This window comes from Salmo salar, chromosome 09, assembly GCF_965601325.2.
Source record: "Salmo salar chromosome 09, fSalSal1, whole genome shotgun sequence".
Taxonomy (NCBI): domain Eukaryota; kingdom Metazoa; phylum Chordata; class Actinopteri; order Salmoniformes; family Salmonidae; genus Salmo; species Salmo salar.
Window position 1 is genome coordinate 57,430,022 of NC_138299.1, and position 17,146 is coordinate 57,447,167.

At 45.9% G+C, this 17,146-nt stretch overlaps 1 protein-coding gene across 5 annotated transcripts in view; it reads right to left on the reverse strand.

The window, feature by feature from the left end:
- LOC106591480 (attractin) overlaps positions 1-16,719 on the reverse strand; it is a 752,137-nt gene extending 735,418 nt beyond the window's left edge. For all 5 annotated transcript variants that reach the window (XM_045723805.2, XM_045723804.2, XM_045723802.2 and 2 more), the window contains exon 1: positions 16,235-16,719. In XM_045723805.2, coding sequence (XP_045579761.1) covers positions 16,235-16,518 — 284 coding nt within the window. In that variant the 5' untranslated portion in view covers positions 16,519-16,719. The remainder of the gene's footprint in view (positions 1-16,234) is intronic.
- Positions 16,720-17,146: the final 427 nt, after the last annotated feature.

Here is a 17,146-nt window from a genome sequence, read left to right on the forward strand (position 1 = left end):
TTCCCCTCTATATAAATATAGTGCACTACAGGGCTCTGGTCCCCTCTATATGTAGTGCACTACAGGGCTCTGGTCCCCTCTATATAAATATAGTGCACTACAGGGCTCTGGTTCCCTCTATATAAATATAGTGCACTACAGGGCTCTGGTCCTCTATATGTAGTGCACTACAGGGCTCTGGTCCTCTATATCAGCTATCTGTATTCTGTACTCATTTACCAATCACTGTTATGAGCATACGTCCCAATTAGCACCCTATTCCTTACATAGTGCACTGCTTTGACCAGAACCCTATCGAAGCCCTATGGGCTCGGGTCAAAAGTAGTGCACTATATTAGGGAATAGGTTTCTGTTTGGGATGCGCCCTGTCTGTGTGTCCCCTAGCAGTTAAGACTTATCGCCATGCTGGTAGCCCTGCTGGTAGCCCTGCAGTAGTCCTGGGAGAAGTCTCACTGCTAGGGGGGGACACAAACAGGCCACATCCCAAACAGCACCCTATTCTCTAATATAATGCAGTGGCCCTGGTTATAAGTAGTGTACTATGTAGGCAATAGTGGCCCTGGTTATAAGTAGTGTACTATGTAGGGAATAGGGCCCTGGTTATAAGCAGTGCACTATGTAGGGAATAGTGGCCCCCTATTATAAGTAGTGTACTATGTAGGGAATAGTGTTCTATTTGGGAGGATACCACACGAGGCCATCTGAGGACAGAACATGATAAAGGAAGTTCTGTGCTCATCACATCATCTGCATGATTCAATCCCCCTGGGTGTCCAAGGTCCAGTGTGACCAACACAGAGCCCATTCCACTACTGGGAATGCTTTCTGATGCAATTACTACTGTTGACAACAGAGCGATCTAAATACACAGGGCAGGTGTGTGTACGCGCTCAGCACGGCCAGGTGTGTCCCTACTAAGGTAAAAGACCAACCCTCTAGACAAACAACAGAACAAAATAAGCTTTGGGTTCCATAATCGTGAAGACATCAAAACTAGGAAATAACACATATGGAATCATGTCATAACTAAAAGAAGTGTTAAACAAAAAAAAAATATATTTTATATTTGAGATTCTTCAAAGTAGCCATCCTTTGCCTTGACGACAGCTTTTGCACACTCTTGGGATTCTCTCAACCAGCTTCATGAGGTAGTCACCTGGAATGCATTTCAATTAATTAACAGGTGTGCCTTGTTAAAAGTTAATTAGTGGAATTTCTTTCCTTCTTAATTTGATTGAGCCAATCAGTTCTGTTGTGACAAGGTAGGGGTGGTATACAGAAGATATCCCTATTTGGTAAAAGACCAAAGTCCATATTATTGCAAGAACAGATCAAATAAGCAAAGAGAAACAACAGTCCATCAATACTTCAAGACATGAAGGTCAGTCAATACCGAAAATGTCAAGAACTTTGAAAGGTAGCAGCGCTCACAGTAATTTAGCCCAACAGAGCCGCAGGATTCAAAATAAAATAAAAGTATATAAAAACAACCGCTTTTAAACCGATGTCTTTAGTTCAGGTTTCGGCGTTCGACAGGTTTCAGTTTCGGCGTTCGACAGGTTTCAGTTTCGGCGTTCGACAGGATTCAGTTTCGGCGTTCGACAGGATTCAGTTTCGGCGTTCGACAGGTTTCAGTTTCGGCGTTCGACAGCGTTCAACAACAACAAACATACGTTGCGCTCTGATGCCGTGTGAGTGAGTATCATGCTTGATACTGGACCGAGTGAAGGAAAAGCTGCCAACAAGTGCTCAGCATATGTGGGAACTCCTTCAAGAAAGCATTCCAGGTGAAGCTGGTTCAGAGAATGCCAAGAATGTGCAAAGCTGTCATCAAGGCAAAGGGTGGCTACTTGATTTGTTTAACACTTTTTTGGTTCCTACATGATTCCATATGTGTTATTTCATAGTTTTGATGTCTTCACTATTATTCTACAATGTAGAAAACAGGACAAATAAAAAACCTTGAATGAGTAGGTGTATCCAAACACCCTATTCCCTATGTAGTGCACTACTTTGACCAGAGCCCTATGGCACCCTATTCCCTATGTAGTGCACTACTTTTGACCAGAGCCCTAGGCCACCCTATGTAGTGCACTACTTTTGTCCAGAGCCCTGTGGCACCCTATTCCCTATGTAGTGCACTACTTTTGTCCAGGGCCCTAGGCCACCCTATTCCCTATGTAGTGCACTACTTTTGTCCAGAGCCCTAGGGCACCCTATTCCCTATGTAGTGCACTACTTTTGTCCAGGGCCCTAGGCCACCCTATTCCCTATGTAGTGCACTACTTTAGACCAGAGCCCTAGGCCACCCTATTCCCTATGTAGTGCACTACTTTGTCCAGAGACCTAGGACACCCTATTCCCTATTTAGGCCATTCTGAAGGGTGGAGACCGACACTAGGCTGTACCATTAGGCCATTCTGGAGGGTGGAGACCGACACTAGGCTGTACCATTAGGCCATTCTGAAGGGTGGAGACTGACACTAGGCTGTACCATTAGGCCATTCTGAAGGGTGGAGACTGACACTAGGCTGTACCATTAGGCCATTCTGGAGGGTGGAGACTGACACTAGGCTGTACCATTAGGCCATTCTGGAGGGTGGAGACTGACACTAGGCTGTACCATTAGGCCATTCTGGAGGGTGGAGACCGACACTAGGCTGTACCATTAGGCCATTCTGAAGGGTGGAGACCGACACTAGGCTGTACCATTAGGCCATTCTGAAGGGTGGAGACCGACACTAGGCTGTACCATTAGGCCATTCTGAAGGGTGGAGACCGACACTAGGCTGTACCATTAGGCCATTCTGAAGGCTGGAGACTGACACTAGGCTGTACCATTAGGCCATTCTGAAGGGTGGAGACTGACACTAGGCTGTACCATTAGGCCATTCTGAAGGGTGGAGACTGACACTAGGCTGTAACATTAGGCCATTCTGGAGGGTGGAGACCGACACTAGGCTGTACCATTAGGCCATTCTGAAGTGTGGAGACCGACACTAGGCTGTACCATTAGGCCATTCTGAAGGGTGGAGACCGACACTAGGCTGTACCATTAGGCCATTCTGAAGGGTGGAGACTGACACTAGGCTGTACCATTAGGCCATTCTGGAGGGTGGAGACCAGGGATGCAAACTGCTGAGGGCCCAAAAAGGTGAAGTCTTAAATCCCTTCTAGGGGGAAATGCAGGTTTTAATTAATTAAACAACAGAATATGATCAGTCTGTGTGTAAAATAAAGTAGAAATAGAATGAAACAGCCATTTTATTGTTGTTCTATTATAGTGGCCACTATAGACATCTATCAAGTACACAAGGCTACATGTGTGCAAAAATAACATTCACAGAGTAAACTTGTATAATCCCCCTTCACTCACACACACACACACACACACACACACACACACACACACACACACACACACACACACACACACACACACACACACACACACACACACACACACACACACACACACACACAAGTGGTACTGTCATTGTTCAACACAACAAAAACAATATCTTTGGGCTAGACTTCACACTTCCTGCCTGTGGACATCTGTTCTACAACGTGCCAGCAGAGCGTGATATCCTTTGTTGGCATAATTGATCTCGTTCAGGCAGAGAGTACACCTGGTATACCTCTTTTAATCCACTGTAGTGAAAGAATGGAAAGTGTGTGGTGTTTCTTTCACCTCTATAGTGGCATCCATCTTAAGCCAGGCCCAGCTCCAGCTACACTTGATCCCTGAATCCACTTGTTTAACAAGCAACACCGAATTTTCACTTAATTCTCTCATTCTGAAAATTAACCACATACTGTAGAGGGAAAACATTAGTTAACAGATTGTTTGTTTGTTTGTTTGTTTGTTTGTTTGTTAGCTAGTTAACTAGTTAACATTTCACTCAGATTGTCAGGGTCCAATAAGCAACTAATGCGTTATAACTTGAGGAACGGTGCTGTGCTGAAAAGCTCCCCCCTGCCAGAATTCCCAGAAATCCCCCCGCCACCCCTTCGCGTGAATGCAAACGCTGATTACTTTAGGCTGCGTTTTGTTGTATTCTTTATGATGGTTTGATCGCGGGGGGAGGCACTAGTAATTTCTGCAGTTTTCGGTTTGGCTATTTGTTTCCAAGTGTAATAGTCTATAAATAAATCTCTTTGCCAAAATTCATCATCTCTCCCATGTCTTATTGGACTAGTAGTTGTTCTGAAATGTTTATTGCTTGCCTACATTTTACCTCCTCTATATTTAATATAGCACACATACAGTTGTAGTGGGAAGTTTACATACACTTAGGTTGGAGTCATATAAAACTCGTTTTTCAACCACTCCACAAATTTCTTGTTAACAAACTATAGTTTTGGCAAGTCGGTTAGGACATCTACTTTGTGCATGACACAAGTAATTTTTCCAACAATTGTTTACAAACAGATTATTTCACTTATAATTCACTGTATCACAATTCCAGTGGGTCAGAAGTTTACATACACTAAGTTGACTGTCTTTAAACAGCTTGGAAAATTCCAGAAAATTATGTCATGGCTTTAGAAGCTTCTGATAGGCTAATACAAAATTAAATCTAGAATCGGCTTCCTATTTCGCAACAAAGCATCCTTCACTCATGCTGCCAAACATACCCTCGTAAAACTGACTGCCTACCGTTCCTTGACTTCGGCGATGTAATTTACAAAATAGCCTCCAACACTCTACTCAGCAAATTGGATGCAGTCTATCACAGTGCCATCCGTTTCGTCACCAAAGCCCCATATACCACCCACCACTGTGACCTGTATGCTCTAGTCGGCTGGCCATCGCTTCATATTCGTCACCAAACCCACTGGCTCCAGGTCATCTATAAGTCTTTGCTAGGTAAATCTCCGCCTTATCTCAGCTCACTGGTCACCATAGCAGCACCCACCCGTAGCACGCGCTCCAGCAGGTATATCTCACTGGTCACCCCCAAAGCCAATTCCTCCTTTGGCCGCCTTTCCTTCCCGTTCTCTGCTGCCAATGACTGGAACGAACTGCAAAAATCTCTGAAGCTGGAGACTCTTACCTCCCTCACTAGCATTAAGCACCAGCTGTCAGAGCAGCTCACAGATCACTGCACCTGTACATAGCCCATCTGTAAATAGCCCACTCAACTACCTCATCCCCATATTGTTTTTTGTGTTGTTGCTCTTTTGCATTATTTCGCCACTATGGCCTATTTATAGCCTTACCTCCGTACTCTTCTACATTTGCACTCACTGTACATAGATTTTTCTATTGTGTTATTGACTGTACGTTTGTTTGTGTAACTCTGTGTGGTTTTTGTCGCACTGCTTTGCTTTATCTTGGCCAGGTCGCAGTTGTAAATGAGAACTTGTTCTCAACTGGCCTACCTGGTTAAATAAAGGTGAAATAAAAAATGTTAAAAAATAATAATAATAATAATAATAATTAGGCCATTAAAAAAAAAGCTCCCCTAGCCTTTTGGACGCGCCGCCTATGAGCCTGTCAATCTACTATCCTCCATAGTAGAAATGCCTTACCGGTTCTATTAGTCAGTTTGTTGAGAAACCACTAGGCTAAACAGACTCTGGGACAGTTGTGGGACGATAGATCCCATATAGATCCCATACATAAAACAATAGGTTATTGGTTTAAATGGCATATGGAAGTCTGTATAAAACAATAGGTTATTGTTTTAAATGGCATATGGAAGTCTGTATAAAACAATAGGTTATTGGTTTAAATGGCATATGGAAGTCTGTATAAAACAATAGGTTATTGGTTTAAATGGCATATGGAAGTCTTCATAAAACAATTCCCTCTATGGATATGGTCGGATTCTGGTTACTTTGAAGCAAGGTAAAACATGCCACATAATATGTAGTAAAACATTCAGGTTTCAAACAATTAAAGTACATATAAGTTTACAAAATGTACACTGCCTCTAGCTGGGGAAACCTGCCTTCTGTTGCCTTGGCATTTGAATGGCGAATGGGAAGCGTGCTTCAATTACCAGTTGAGAAATAAAAATAGCAATTATTTTTTAAATCGTGGCCAAAAAACAATTAACACAAGATAGCATTTAGAATAGAGAAATGATTGGTCTTACGTCTGACAGATGTTCCACTCCAAGGCACTGTATCTGTATGCCGAACATGTGGTAAAATAGATAAATATACACACAACGCCAATTTAATTCCACTAAATTATGCAAATTACCAATAGACCAATAAGCATGACCGGTCAAATGTATTTCCATCCACTGGTATGTTATTAATTAATAGGCTGAAAAGATTTATTTCATAATGAGATTTTTTTTTTTTTGGTCTCAATGGTGCCAACTTATCATCAGATTTTCAACAACAAAAAAATTCTGCCAAAAGCCAACTATTAAGTACTGATGAACCCCTGGTCTTATGGTATCGGGGGGTATGCAGAATGGAACCCCTGGTATCAGGGGGTATGCAGAATGGAACCCCTGGTCTTATGGTATCGGGGGTATGCAGAATGGGACCCTGGTCTTATGGAATCGGGGGGTATGCAGAATGGAACCCCTGGCCTTATGGTATGGGGGGGTATGCAGAATGGGACCCTGGTCTTATGGTATCAGGGGGTATGCAGAATGGGACCCTGGTCTTACGGTATCGGGGGGTATGCACAATGGAACCCCTGGTCTTATGGTATCGGGGGGTATGCAGAATGGAACCCTGGTCATATGGTATCGGGGGTATGCAGAATGGGACCCTGGTCTTACGCTATCGGGGGGTATGCACAATGGAACCCTGGTCTTATGGTATCGGGGGGTATGCAGAATGGAACCCTGGTCATATGGTATCGGGGGGTATGCAGAATGGGTCAACTTCAGCACCTTTATTTCTTGAATGTTTTGGCATTCAGGTCTAAAAAGTCACTTTCTGAGCACTTCAACAAACATGTATGGAAGGTTTCGTTCAAATCAAAAAAGGAGTGCTGTCAAAAAGTGATTGAATTCAAATGGATTTACCCCTGTACCTTTAGGCCATTCTGAACAGGGAGGGGGACCAAGGCTGAGCCAAAATTGGACTGTACCATTAGACCAAGGGGGAGACCAAGGCAGAGTCAAAACAACTGGACTGTACAGACACATTGGGCTGTACCATTAGAGAGAGAGAGATGAACACAAGGCCTGTATTCATAACATCAGCACAACAACACCATCTGTAGCCTCTCTGTTGCTCAACAACCCTGCTGGAAGACCCATCATAACACAACACTGATCACATGGAGGCTTCAGTTTATCAGAACCCTGGCTACTGTTACTAGGGGGGGACTGGCTACTGTTACGGGGGGGGGGGACTGGCTACTGTTACTAGGGGGGGACTGGCTACTGTTACTGGGGGGGGGGGGACTGGCTACTGTTACTAGGGGGGGACTGGCTACTGTTACTTGGGGGGGGGGACTGGCTACTGTTACTTGGGGGGGACTGGCTACTGTTACTTGGGGGGGGGACTGGCTACTGTTACTTGGGGGGGGACTGGCTACTGTTACTAGGGGGGACTGGCTACTGTTACTAGGGGGGACTGGCTACTGTTACTAGGGGGGGCTACTGTTACTAGGGGGGGACTGGCCACTGTTACTAAGGGGGGGACTGGCTACTGTTACTAGGGGGGCTACTGTTACTAGGGGGGCTACTGTTACTAGGGGGCTACTGTTACTAGGGGGGCTACTGTTACTAGGGGGGGACTGGCTACTGTTACTAGGGGGGGGACTGGCTACTGTTACTAGGGGGGGGACTGGCTACTGTTACTAGGGGGGACTGGCTACTGTTACTAGGGGGGGACTGGCTACTGTTACTAGGGGGGGGACTGGCTACTGTTACTAGGGGGGACTGGCTACTGTTACTAGGGGGGACTGGCTACTGTTACTAGGGGGGCTACTGTTACTAGGGGGGGCTACTGTTACTAGGGGGGGCTACTGTTACTAGGGGGGGGACTGGCTACTGTTACTAGGGGGGGGACTGGCTACTGTTACTAGGGGGGGACTGGCTACTGTTACTAGGGGGGGACTGGCTACTGTTACTAGGGGGGGACTGGCTACTGTTACTAGGGGGGGACTGGCTACTGTTACTGGGGGGGACTGGCTACTGTTACTGGGGGGGGGACTGGCTACTGTTACTAGGGGGGGACTGGCTACTGTTACTAGGGGGGGACTGGCTACTGTTACTGGGGGGGGACTGGCTACTGTTACTGGGGGGGACGTGTAACTAGCTGGTGGAGGGGGGGGGGACGTGTAACTAGCTGGTGGAGGGGGGGGACGTGTAACTAGCTGGTGGGGGGGGGGCGTGTAACTAGCTGGTGGAGGGGGGGGACGTGAAACTAGCTGGTGGAGGGGGGGACGTGTAACTAGCTGGTGGAGGGGGGGGACGTGTAACTAGCTGGTGGAGGGGGGGGCGTGTAACTAGCTGGTGGAGGGGGGGGACGTGTAACTAGCTGGTGGAGGGGGGGGACGTGTAACTAGCTGGTGGAGGGGGGGACGTGTAACTAGCTGGTGGAGGGGGGGGGCGTGTAACTAGCTGGTGGAGGGGGGGCGTGTAACTAGCTGGTGGAGGGGGGGGGGACGTGTAACTAGCTGGTGGAGGGGGGGGACGTGTAACTAGCTGGTGGAGGGGGGGGGCGTGTAACTAGCTGGTGGAGGGGGGGGACGTGAAACTAGCTGGTGGAGGGGGGGGACGTGTAACTAGCTGGTGGAGGGGGGGGCGTGTAACTAGCTGGTGGAGGGGGGGGACGTGAAACTAGCTGGTGGAGGGGGGGACGTGTAACTAGCTGGTGGAGGGGGGGGACGTGTAACTAGCTGGTGGAGGGGGGGGCGTGTAACTAGCTGGTGGAGGGGGGGACGTGTAACTAGCTGGTGGAGGGGGGGGACGTGTAACTAGCTGGTGGAGGGGGGGACGTGTAACTAGCTGGTGGAGGGGGGGGGCGTGTAACTAGCTGGTGGAGGGGGGGCGTGTAACTAGCTGGTGGAGGGGGGGGGACATGTAACTAGCTGGTGGAGGGGGGGTAACTAGCTGTGTTTATTTATCATCAGAAACAGAGCCCAGAGATAATAAAAAATGGCCTAATTCGACATAAAGTCAAATTAAGTTTAGAACAGGTGCTTTAGCAGACAACCCTGACACTTTACATTTTAGTCATTTAGCAGACACTCTTATACAGAGTGACTTACAGTAGTGAATGCATACATTTCATACATTTTTTTTGTTTTTGTTTTTTTGTACTGGCCCCCCGTGGGAATCGAACCCACAGCCCTGGCGTTGCACACACCATGCTCTACCAACTGAGCCACAGGGAAGCACCCTGAGACCATGAAGTACTGTCCTACAGAATGAACAGAGACCCTGAGGTACCTACAGAATGAACAGAGACCCTGAGGTACCTACAGGATGAACAGAGACCCTGAGGTACCTACAGGATGAACAGAGACCCTGAGGTACCTACAGGATGAACAGAGACCCTGAGGTACCTACAGGATGAACAGAGACCCTGAGGTACCTACAGGATGAACAGAGACCCTGAGGTACCTACAGGATGAACAGAGACCCTGAGGTACCTACAGAATGAACAGAGACCCTGAGGTACCTACAGGATCAACAGAGACCCTGAGGTACCTACAGGATGAACAGAGACCCTGAGGTACCTACAGGATGAACAGAGACCCTGAGGTACCTACAGGATGAACAGAGACCCTGAGGTACCTACAGGATGAACAGAGACATTTGTAATGATGGCTAGAGCAGCAATATGGACCTAGTAAACATGTCAGTACTGCCAAAACAAACTCTCTGCAATGAGAAGAGAACAACCCCAATACGACTGTACATAGACCATCAGGCAGACCAGGAGAAGCACTACGTGGGGTTACTGGGGTGTTATCTTCATGTGGGTTTGGGGTGGCTAACTGGGGTCCCCAGGTAGAGCACTGCCTGCCGGCAGTCAGGTAGAACACAGCCTGTCCACCATAGATGCTGCTGGATGCCTGTCCCTGCGGCTGGCCCTGCGGCTGGCCCTGCATCAACCAGGCCTGTATGGTAGCATTGTCCTTCATGCTAAATAAATAGCCCTACTGCCTCACAGCATTAGCTCAGTACGGCCACCATACCAAACACCGGCCTTTTGGCTACAACTGAAATTGGCTCTGGTAATAGACATTTCCCATCAGAGCTCAGAGAAATAGGCCAAACTGAGGACGAAAAACCACACTGAACAAGTAACCCGACTACTAGAGTCACAGAATAGAATGTACTCAGTTTGTTACAATGTAATTTTACATTTTAGTCATTTAGCAGACGCTCTTATCCAGAGCATACATTTCGTACATTTTTTTTTCTTCTACTGGCCCCCCGTGGGAATTGAACCCACAACCCTGGCATTGCACACACCATGCTGGCATTGCAAACACCATGCTCTACCAACTGAGCAAGTGAAGGTAGATACTGGAGGAAGCTTGTTGTGGTCCAGCTGTCTACAGCAGCTGAAGTGTTGCACTGAGCACAAAGGGAATGATCTGAGATACATAAATACTAATTCATGCTGACGACTTTGTCCAGTTAATTAATATCATCATCATCATCATTAAAAGAAGAAAATTTGTCTGGCTCTCTTCTGACTCTAGAGGCTCTTAGCAAACACACCATGCTAATGACTACAACAACCAATCAGCTGCTTTAATGACAACTACAGGAACCAATCAATGCTTTATTTAGAGGGGACAGCAAATGACCATGTTAGAGAGTACTGCCAGACGTTTAACAGGAGCAACACTGGGGTGTCTCCGCTGTAAAGACTTCAACCTTTTCTAGCGTGAGAGCTACTATGGGACTTCCGGTCACGGCCGGTTGTGACACAGCATGGGATCGAATCCGGGTCTGTAGTGACGGCTCAAGCACTTCGATGCAGCGCCACTCGGGATGCCCGAAATCTGTGATTTATTTTTATATTTTGTTACATTTATTTTCCTTTCTTTTTTTTTTCACTTTCAAAATTACACTTGCTCATAGAGAAACAACAAAACGGGATATTCTGAGTCCATGGGTCCTCAGATTCTCAAAAAGGTTCTACAGCTGCACCATCGAGAGCATCCTGACTGGTTGCATCACTGCCTGGTATGGCAACTGCTCGGCCTCCGACCGCAGGGCACTACAGAGGGTAGTGCGAACGGCCCAGTACATCACTGGGGCCAACCTTCCTGCCATCCATGACCTCTATACCTGACAGACTTGACTTTCTTGCTTGTAAAACTAACCCAACTTCAACTGTGACGTGCCATCAGGCTAACAGTTATAATGCATATTCACTTGCACTATTTTATTTGTTGCTCATGACTTGTAAGAGAGTTTACAGCTTTAAAAACAAAAAGTGGAGTTAAAATGTTAATTGTGAGTACTACTTCTGACAACAAGAAACATTAGAGCCTTTGGTTTGTTCAGGAATTCTTGAGTTTGAAGCAGATATGAATCTTTTAAATATATTTGATTATATCGTGATAATTATCGTTATCGAGAGAGAAAAAAATATATATACCGTAATTTCCGGCCTATTAAGCGCACCTGAATATAAGCCGCACCCACTGAATTAAAAAAATATATATTATTTTGAACATAAATAAGCCGCACATGTCTATAAGCCGCAGGTGCCTACCGGTACATTGAAACAAATGAACTTTACATAGGCTTTAACGAAACACGGCTTGTAAGAAAAATAAATAGGCTTTAACGAAACACGGCTTGTAACAAAAATAAATAGGCTTTAACGAAACACGGCTTGTAACAAAAATAAATAGGCTTTAACGAAACACGGCTTGTAACAAAAATAAATAGGCTTTAACGAAACACGGCTTGTAACAAAAATAAATAGGCTTTAACGAAACACGGCTTATAACAAAAATAAATAGGCTTTAACGAAACACGGCTTGTAACAAAAATAAATAGGCTTTAACGAAACACAGCTTGTAACAAAAAAAAATAAATTAGCAGTAAGCTTTAGTTGTCTTTTTGCACTGAGTCAATTCCTCACGCTGCTGTTTCCAACGTCTTGTCATCGACTCATTAAGACCAAGCTCCCGTGCAGCAGCTCTATTTCCTTTTCCAACAGCCAGATCAATCGCCTTCAACTTGAAAGCTGCATCATATGCATTTCTCCGTGTCGTTGCCATGATGAGGGTGACAAAATGAATGCATATGATGGGAAGTTTGAGAGCGCTCGATTTAATCTAAACAGTAAACCAAAAAGTTGTTTGACCTTAACCCGCCTCCACATTGACTCTGTACCGGTACCCCCTGTATATAGCCTCCACATTGACTCTGTACCGGTACCCCCTGTACATAGCCTCCACATTGACTCTGTACCGGTACCCCCTGTATATAGCCTCCACATTGACTCTGTACCGGTACCCCCTGTATATAGCCTCCACATTGACTCTGTACCGGTACCCCCTGTATATAGCCTCCACATTGACTCTGTACCGGTACCCCCTGTATATAGTCTCCACATTGACTCTGTACCGGTACCCCCTGTATATAGCCTCCACATTGACTCTGTACCGTAACACCCTGTATATAGCCTCCACATTGACTCTGTTACCATAGACAGTCAGCTAGCCTCCTATACCATAGACAGTCAGCTAGCCTCCTATACCATAGACAGTCAGCTAGCCTCCGTTACCATAGACAGTCAGCTAGCCTCCATTACCATAGATAGTCATCTAGCCTCCAATAACAGAGACAGTCAGCTAGGCTCCGTTACAATAGACAGTCAGCTAGGCACCGTTACCATAGACACTCAGCTAGCCACCGTTACCATAGACAGTCAGCTAGCCACCGTTACCATAGACAGTCAGCTAGCCACCGTTACCATAGACAGTCAGCTAGCCACCGTTACCATAGACAGTCAGCTAGCCACCGTTACCATAGACAGTCAGCTAGCCTCCGTTACCATAGACAGTCAGCTAGCCTCCGTTACCATAGACAGGCAGGACAGTCAGCTAGCCTCCATTACCATAGACAGTCAGCTAGACTCCATTACCATAGACAGTCAGCCTATGGGTCATTCGACCTCAAAGGGAACAAGAAAAAGGATTGACACCCACCATCTCAGATTGTTCTGAAATAATTTCTGTTAGAAACAGACAGGCCTAAAATTAGCAATCCTGAAACATTATTTTGTAGATTATCTGAGAAATTAGGCTAATTGATTGCACACAAATTGGCCCTTTTAATTGATATAATATTCAATAATTATAGTACCTAACATCTGATTTAGACCCAACTCTATTTTAACAATGACCACATTTCCATGTGAGTAAAGTCATATATATATTTTTTTAAATCACAAAGTTTCAGTACAATTTTTTAAAAGCCAACAGATAATTTTTTCGCTCGACACGTTGGGATCTTTTTGTGAAACACCGTGATGAGCAAATATCGATGCAATACCCATCATATCGACGTAAACTAGGAATCGCGCGTGTGTGTGGTCCTTCCACGACGACTCAGGAAGCCACGCGGTTTATGAGGCTACAGTTGAAATAAGTTATGATGAACTTCACAGCGTGGTGAAAGTGCACGGTGATGAGCTTTATGCTCCTTTCCAATAGATGTCGAGGGTCTTATCCTGGTGACATGAGGCTTGATGCTCAACTACCGTTGACATATAAAAGCATTCTCGAGTTCATCCATCATCCTCATCCTCATCATCATCATGTAATCTATCCTGCACACAGAGCCTACCCGTACTGTATCTGTGAGCTGTTTGTGACAAAACTATCGGGAAACAGTTGAAAATGCCATGGAAACACATTGAACATTAGATTTATTTATTTATTTTTTTTAAACATGGGAAACTTTAACAAAAAGTACATTTTACGTCATCACTGATTTTTGATCTGCAACAAATCAATTTGGTGGAAACATCTCTGGTGGGGAAATTTGCATATTTTCTTTATGCGGATTTTAGAATATCTGCATGAAAATCTGTCACCATGGAAACCTCACTAATGAGTAAGAAACCCAAAGAAGTTGTCTCAAGCCATCCAAGGACTCCCCACACCACCCCGACAACGAGGCGAGAGTACCTGTTCTCTATGTCTGACTGGTAGTATGGAGCTACTGCTCAGAGTATTGTTACTGCATCCTACGTAATATATTCTCAGTGATGCCTCCCCTCTTCCTCCATGTTCAGAGAAATCAGTCATTTAAGTTGTTGGGACGGCAGGTAGCCTAGTGGTTAGAGAGTTGGACTAGTAACCAGCAGGTAGCCTAGTGGTTAGAGCGTTGGACTAGTAACCAGCAGGTAGCCTAGTGGTTAGAGCGTTGGACTAGTAACCAGCAGGTAGCCTAGCGGTTAGAGTGTTGGACTAGTAACCAGCAGGTAGCCTTGTGGTTAGAGTGTTGGACTAGTAACCAGCAGGTAGCCTAGTGGTTAGAGTGTTGGACTAGTAACCAGCAGGTAGCCTTGTGGTTAGAGCGTTGGACTAGTAACCAGCAGGTAGCCTTGTGGTTAGAGTGTTGGACTAGTAACCAGCAGGTAGCCTAGTGGTTAGAGAGTTGGACTAGTAACCAGCAGGTAGCCTAGTGGTTAGAGCGTTGGACTAGTAACCAGCAGGTAGCCTAGTGGTTAGAGCGTTGGACTAGTAACCAGCAGGTAGCCTTGTGGTTAGAGCGTCGGACTAGTAACCAGCAGGTAGCCTAGTGGTTAGAGCGTTGGACTAGTAACCAGCAGGTAGCCTAGAGGTTAGAGTGTTGGACTAGTAACCAGCAGGTAGCCTAGTGGTTAGAGCGTTGGACTAGTAACCCGCAGGTAGCCTAGTGGTTAGAGCGTTGGACTAGTAACCAGCAGGTAGCCTAGAGGTTAGAGCGTTGGACTAGTAACCAGCAGGTAGCCTAGAGGTTAGAGCGTTGGACTAGTAACCAGCAGGTAGCCTAGTGGTTAGAGCGTTGGACTAGTAACCAGCAGGTAGCCTAGTGGTTAGAGCGTTGGACTAGTAACCAGCAGGTAGCCTAGTGGTTAGAGCGTTGGACCAGTAACCAGCAGGTAGCCTAGTGGTTAGAGCGTTGGACCAGTAACCAGCAGGTAGCCTAGTGGTTAGAGCGTTGGACCAGTAACCAGCAGGTAGCCTAGTGGTTAGAGCGTTGGACCAGTAACCAGCAGGTAGCCTAGTGGTTAGAGCGTTGGACCAGTAACCAGCAGGTAGCCTAGTGGTTAGAGCGTTGGACTAGTAACCAGCAGGTAGCCTAGTGGTTAGAGCGTTGGACTAGTAACCAGCAGGTAGCCTAGTGGTTAGAGCGTTGGACTAGTAACCAGCAGGTAGCCTAGTGGTTAGAGCGTTGGACTAGTAACCGAAAGTTTGCTAGATTGAATCCCTGAGCTGACAAGTTAAAAATCTGTCGTTCTGCCCCTGAACAAGGCAGTTAACCCACTGTTCCTAGGCCGTCATTGTAAATAAGAATTTGTTCTTAACTGACTTGCCTAGATAAAATCATGTCCCATTCTTCATCCTGATATTACTGTAACGACCCTGGGTTTATAAGTGTGGAAATCGACTCTCACAGTCGATAGCATGCTGGGCTAGAAGGTCGCGGGTTCGAGACCTGCTCCCTGCCTGTTTCATTACTATGACCACTAGATGGTGCTGTTCGTGCTATTAGGTGACTGTATTTGACACTATGGGTTTAATTGGCCAAAGCTTTAAATGCTAACTTTTTATCATTTCTGTCACAAATCCAATGCAAGTCAATGGTACCTACATTAGCATTTTCACTCTTCAAGTCTTACTCATTCTAAAGTATCAACAAATGTATTCAATAATGTTACTTCTAGATGATTTGGATATGAAGCGCATATTGTTGTGAATGATTCTAATGTCGTTCTCCGTTTACATCTGTCCGGTGACTACGGTACCACCAGGAAATGGGCTTTATATAGGTAACACTGACTTGCATTGGATTTGTGACACAAATAATAAAAAGTTAGCATTTGAGACAGTGTCCATGTAAACAAAACTCCTACGGTAGACGTCTTGGTACATTTGTGTGTAATGAAACTGAGAGTCATGATCCAGGGCTGGCTGTGTGAGAGAGACAGAGAGAGAGAGACATGGGGACGTCTCATCTGCAGAAGAAGAAGAAGTGGGACCGATGTAGCTAGATTGTTCTAACAATATGGATAGGTAGTCAATATAAACACAGTCGTAGGTAGCGATTCTCACCTGAACCTTCCTCCGCAGTGTTGGCATTGGTCCCCGACCCAACCGGGGCTGCACACACAGTGGCCCGTTACCGTGTTGCATTGCCCATTCATACACGGTTTATCGCATTCTTTCGCCTCGGTGATAGCGGGCAGTCCAAAGAGCAGCCCGAACACGGAGAAAAAGAGCAGTGTTTGGAGCATCGAGGCCCGTCCACCGACCTCCACCAGCCCGCTGGTCAGACTCAGGCTACGGCCAGCATCCCAGCAGGCCCGCCGCCATACCGCTCCGTCCATTCTCCTCATGTCTACTGTCCGCGCCACCTCTCCACTCCTGCTCCGATTTGGATGCGACCGGCTTGGTTTTCAAGCTCTGCGGTAATTCGAGAGGGACACCGTTGGTGATTAGAATGATTCCTATCTCCTTGTTGTGAATGATTTTAATCTCGTTCTCCGTTTACATCTTTCTGGTGACTACGATACCACCACCGCATATTGACATCAGGAAATGGGGTTTATAACACACGGAAATGCGTAATGACTAACAGATGGCGCGAGGACTTGAATTCTATTATAGGAATACAATTCCAATTTCATTTGTTCCAGTAAGTTTATGTTCAGTTTTATCTAACACATTATTTAATGCCTACTTAACACTTTATACATATGTTTTTAATAGAATTGCATTCAGGTTTATTTAGGGTGACCTCATTTAAAGTGATGAGTGCTGAAGCGCACAGGGCATAAACATCGTCTGTCCTCGGTTGCAACACTCACTACCGAGTTCCAAACTGCTTCTGGAAGCAACGGCAGCGAGCAATGTTACACCACCCTAAAATCAACATGTGCAACGCCAAGCTTTGGCTGGAGTAGCAAAGGAGGGGACCAACTCCTTATTAATGACTTCCCAGAAGAGTGGAGGCTGTTATAGCAG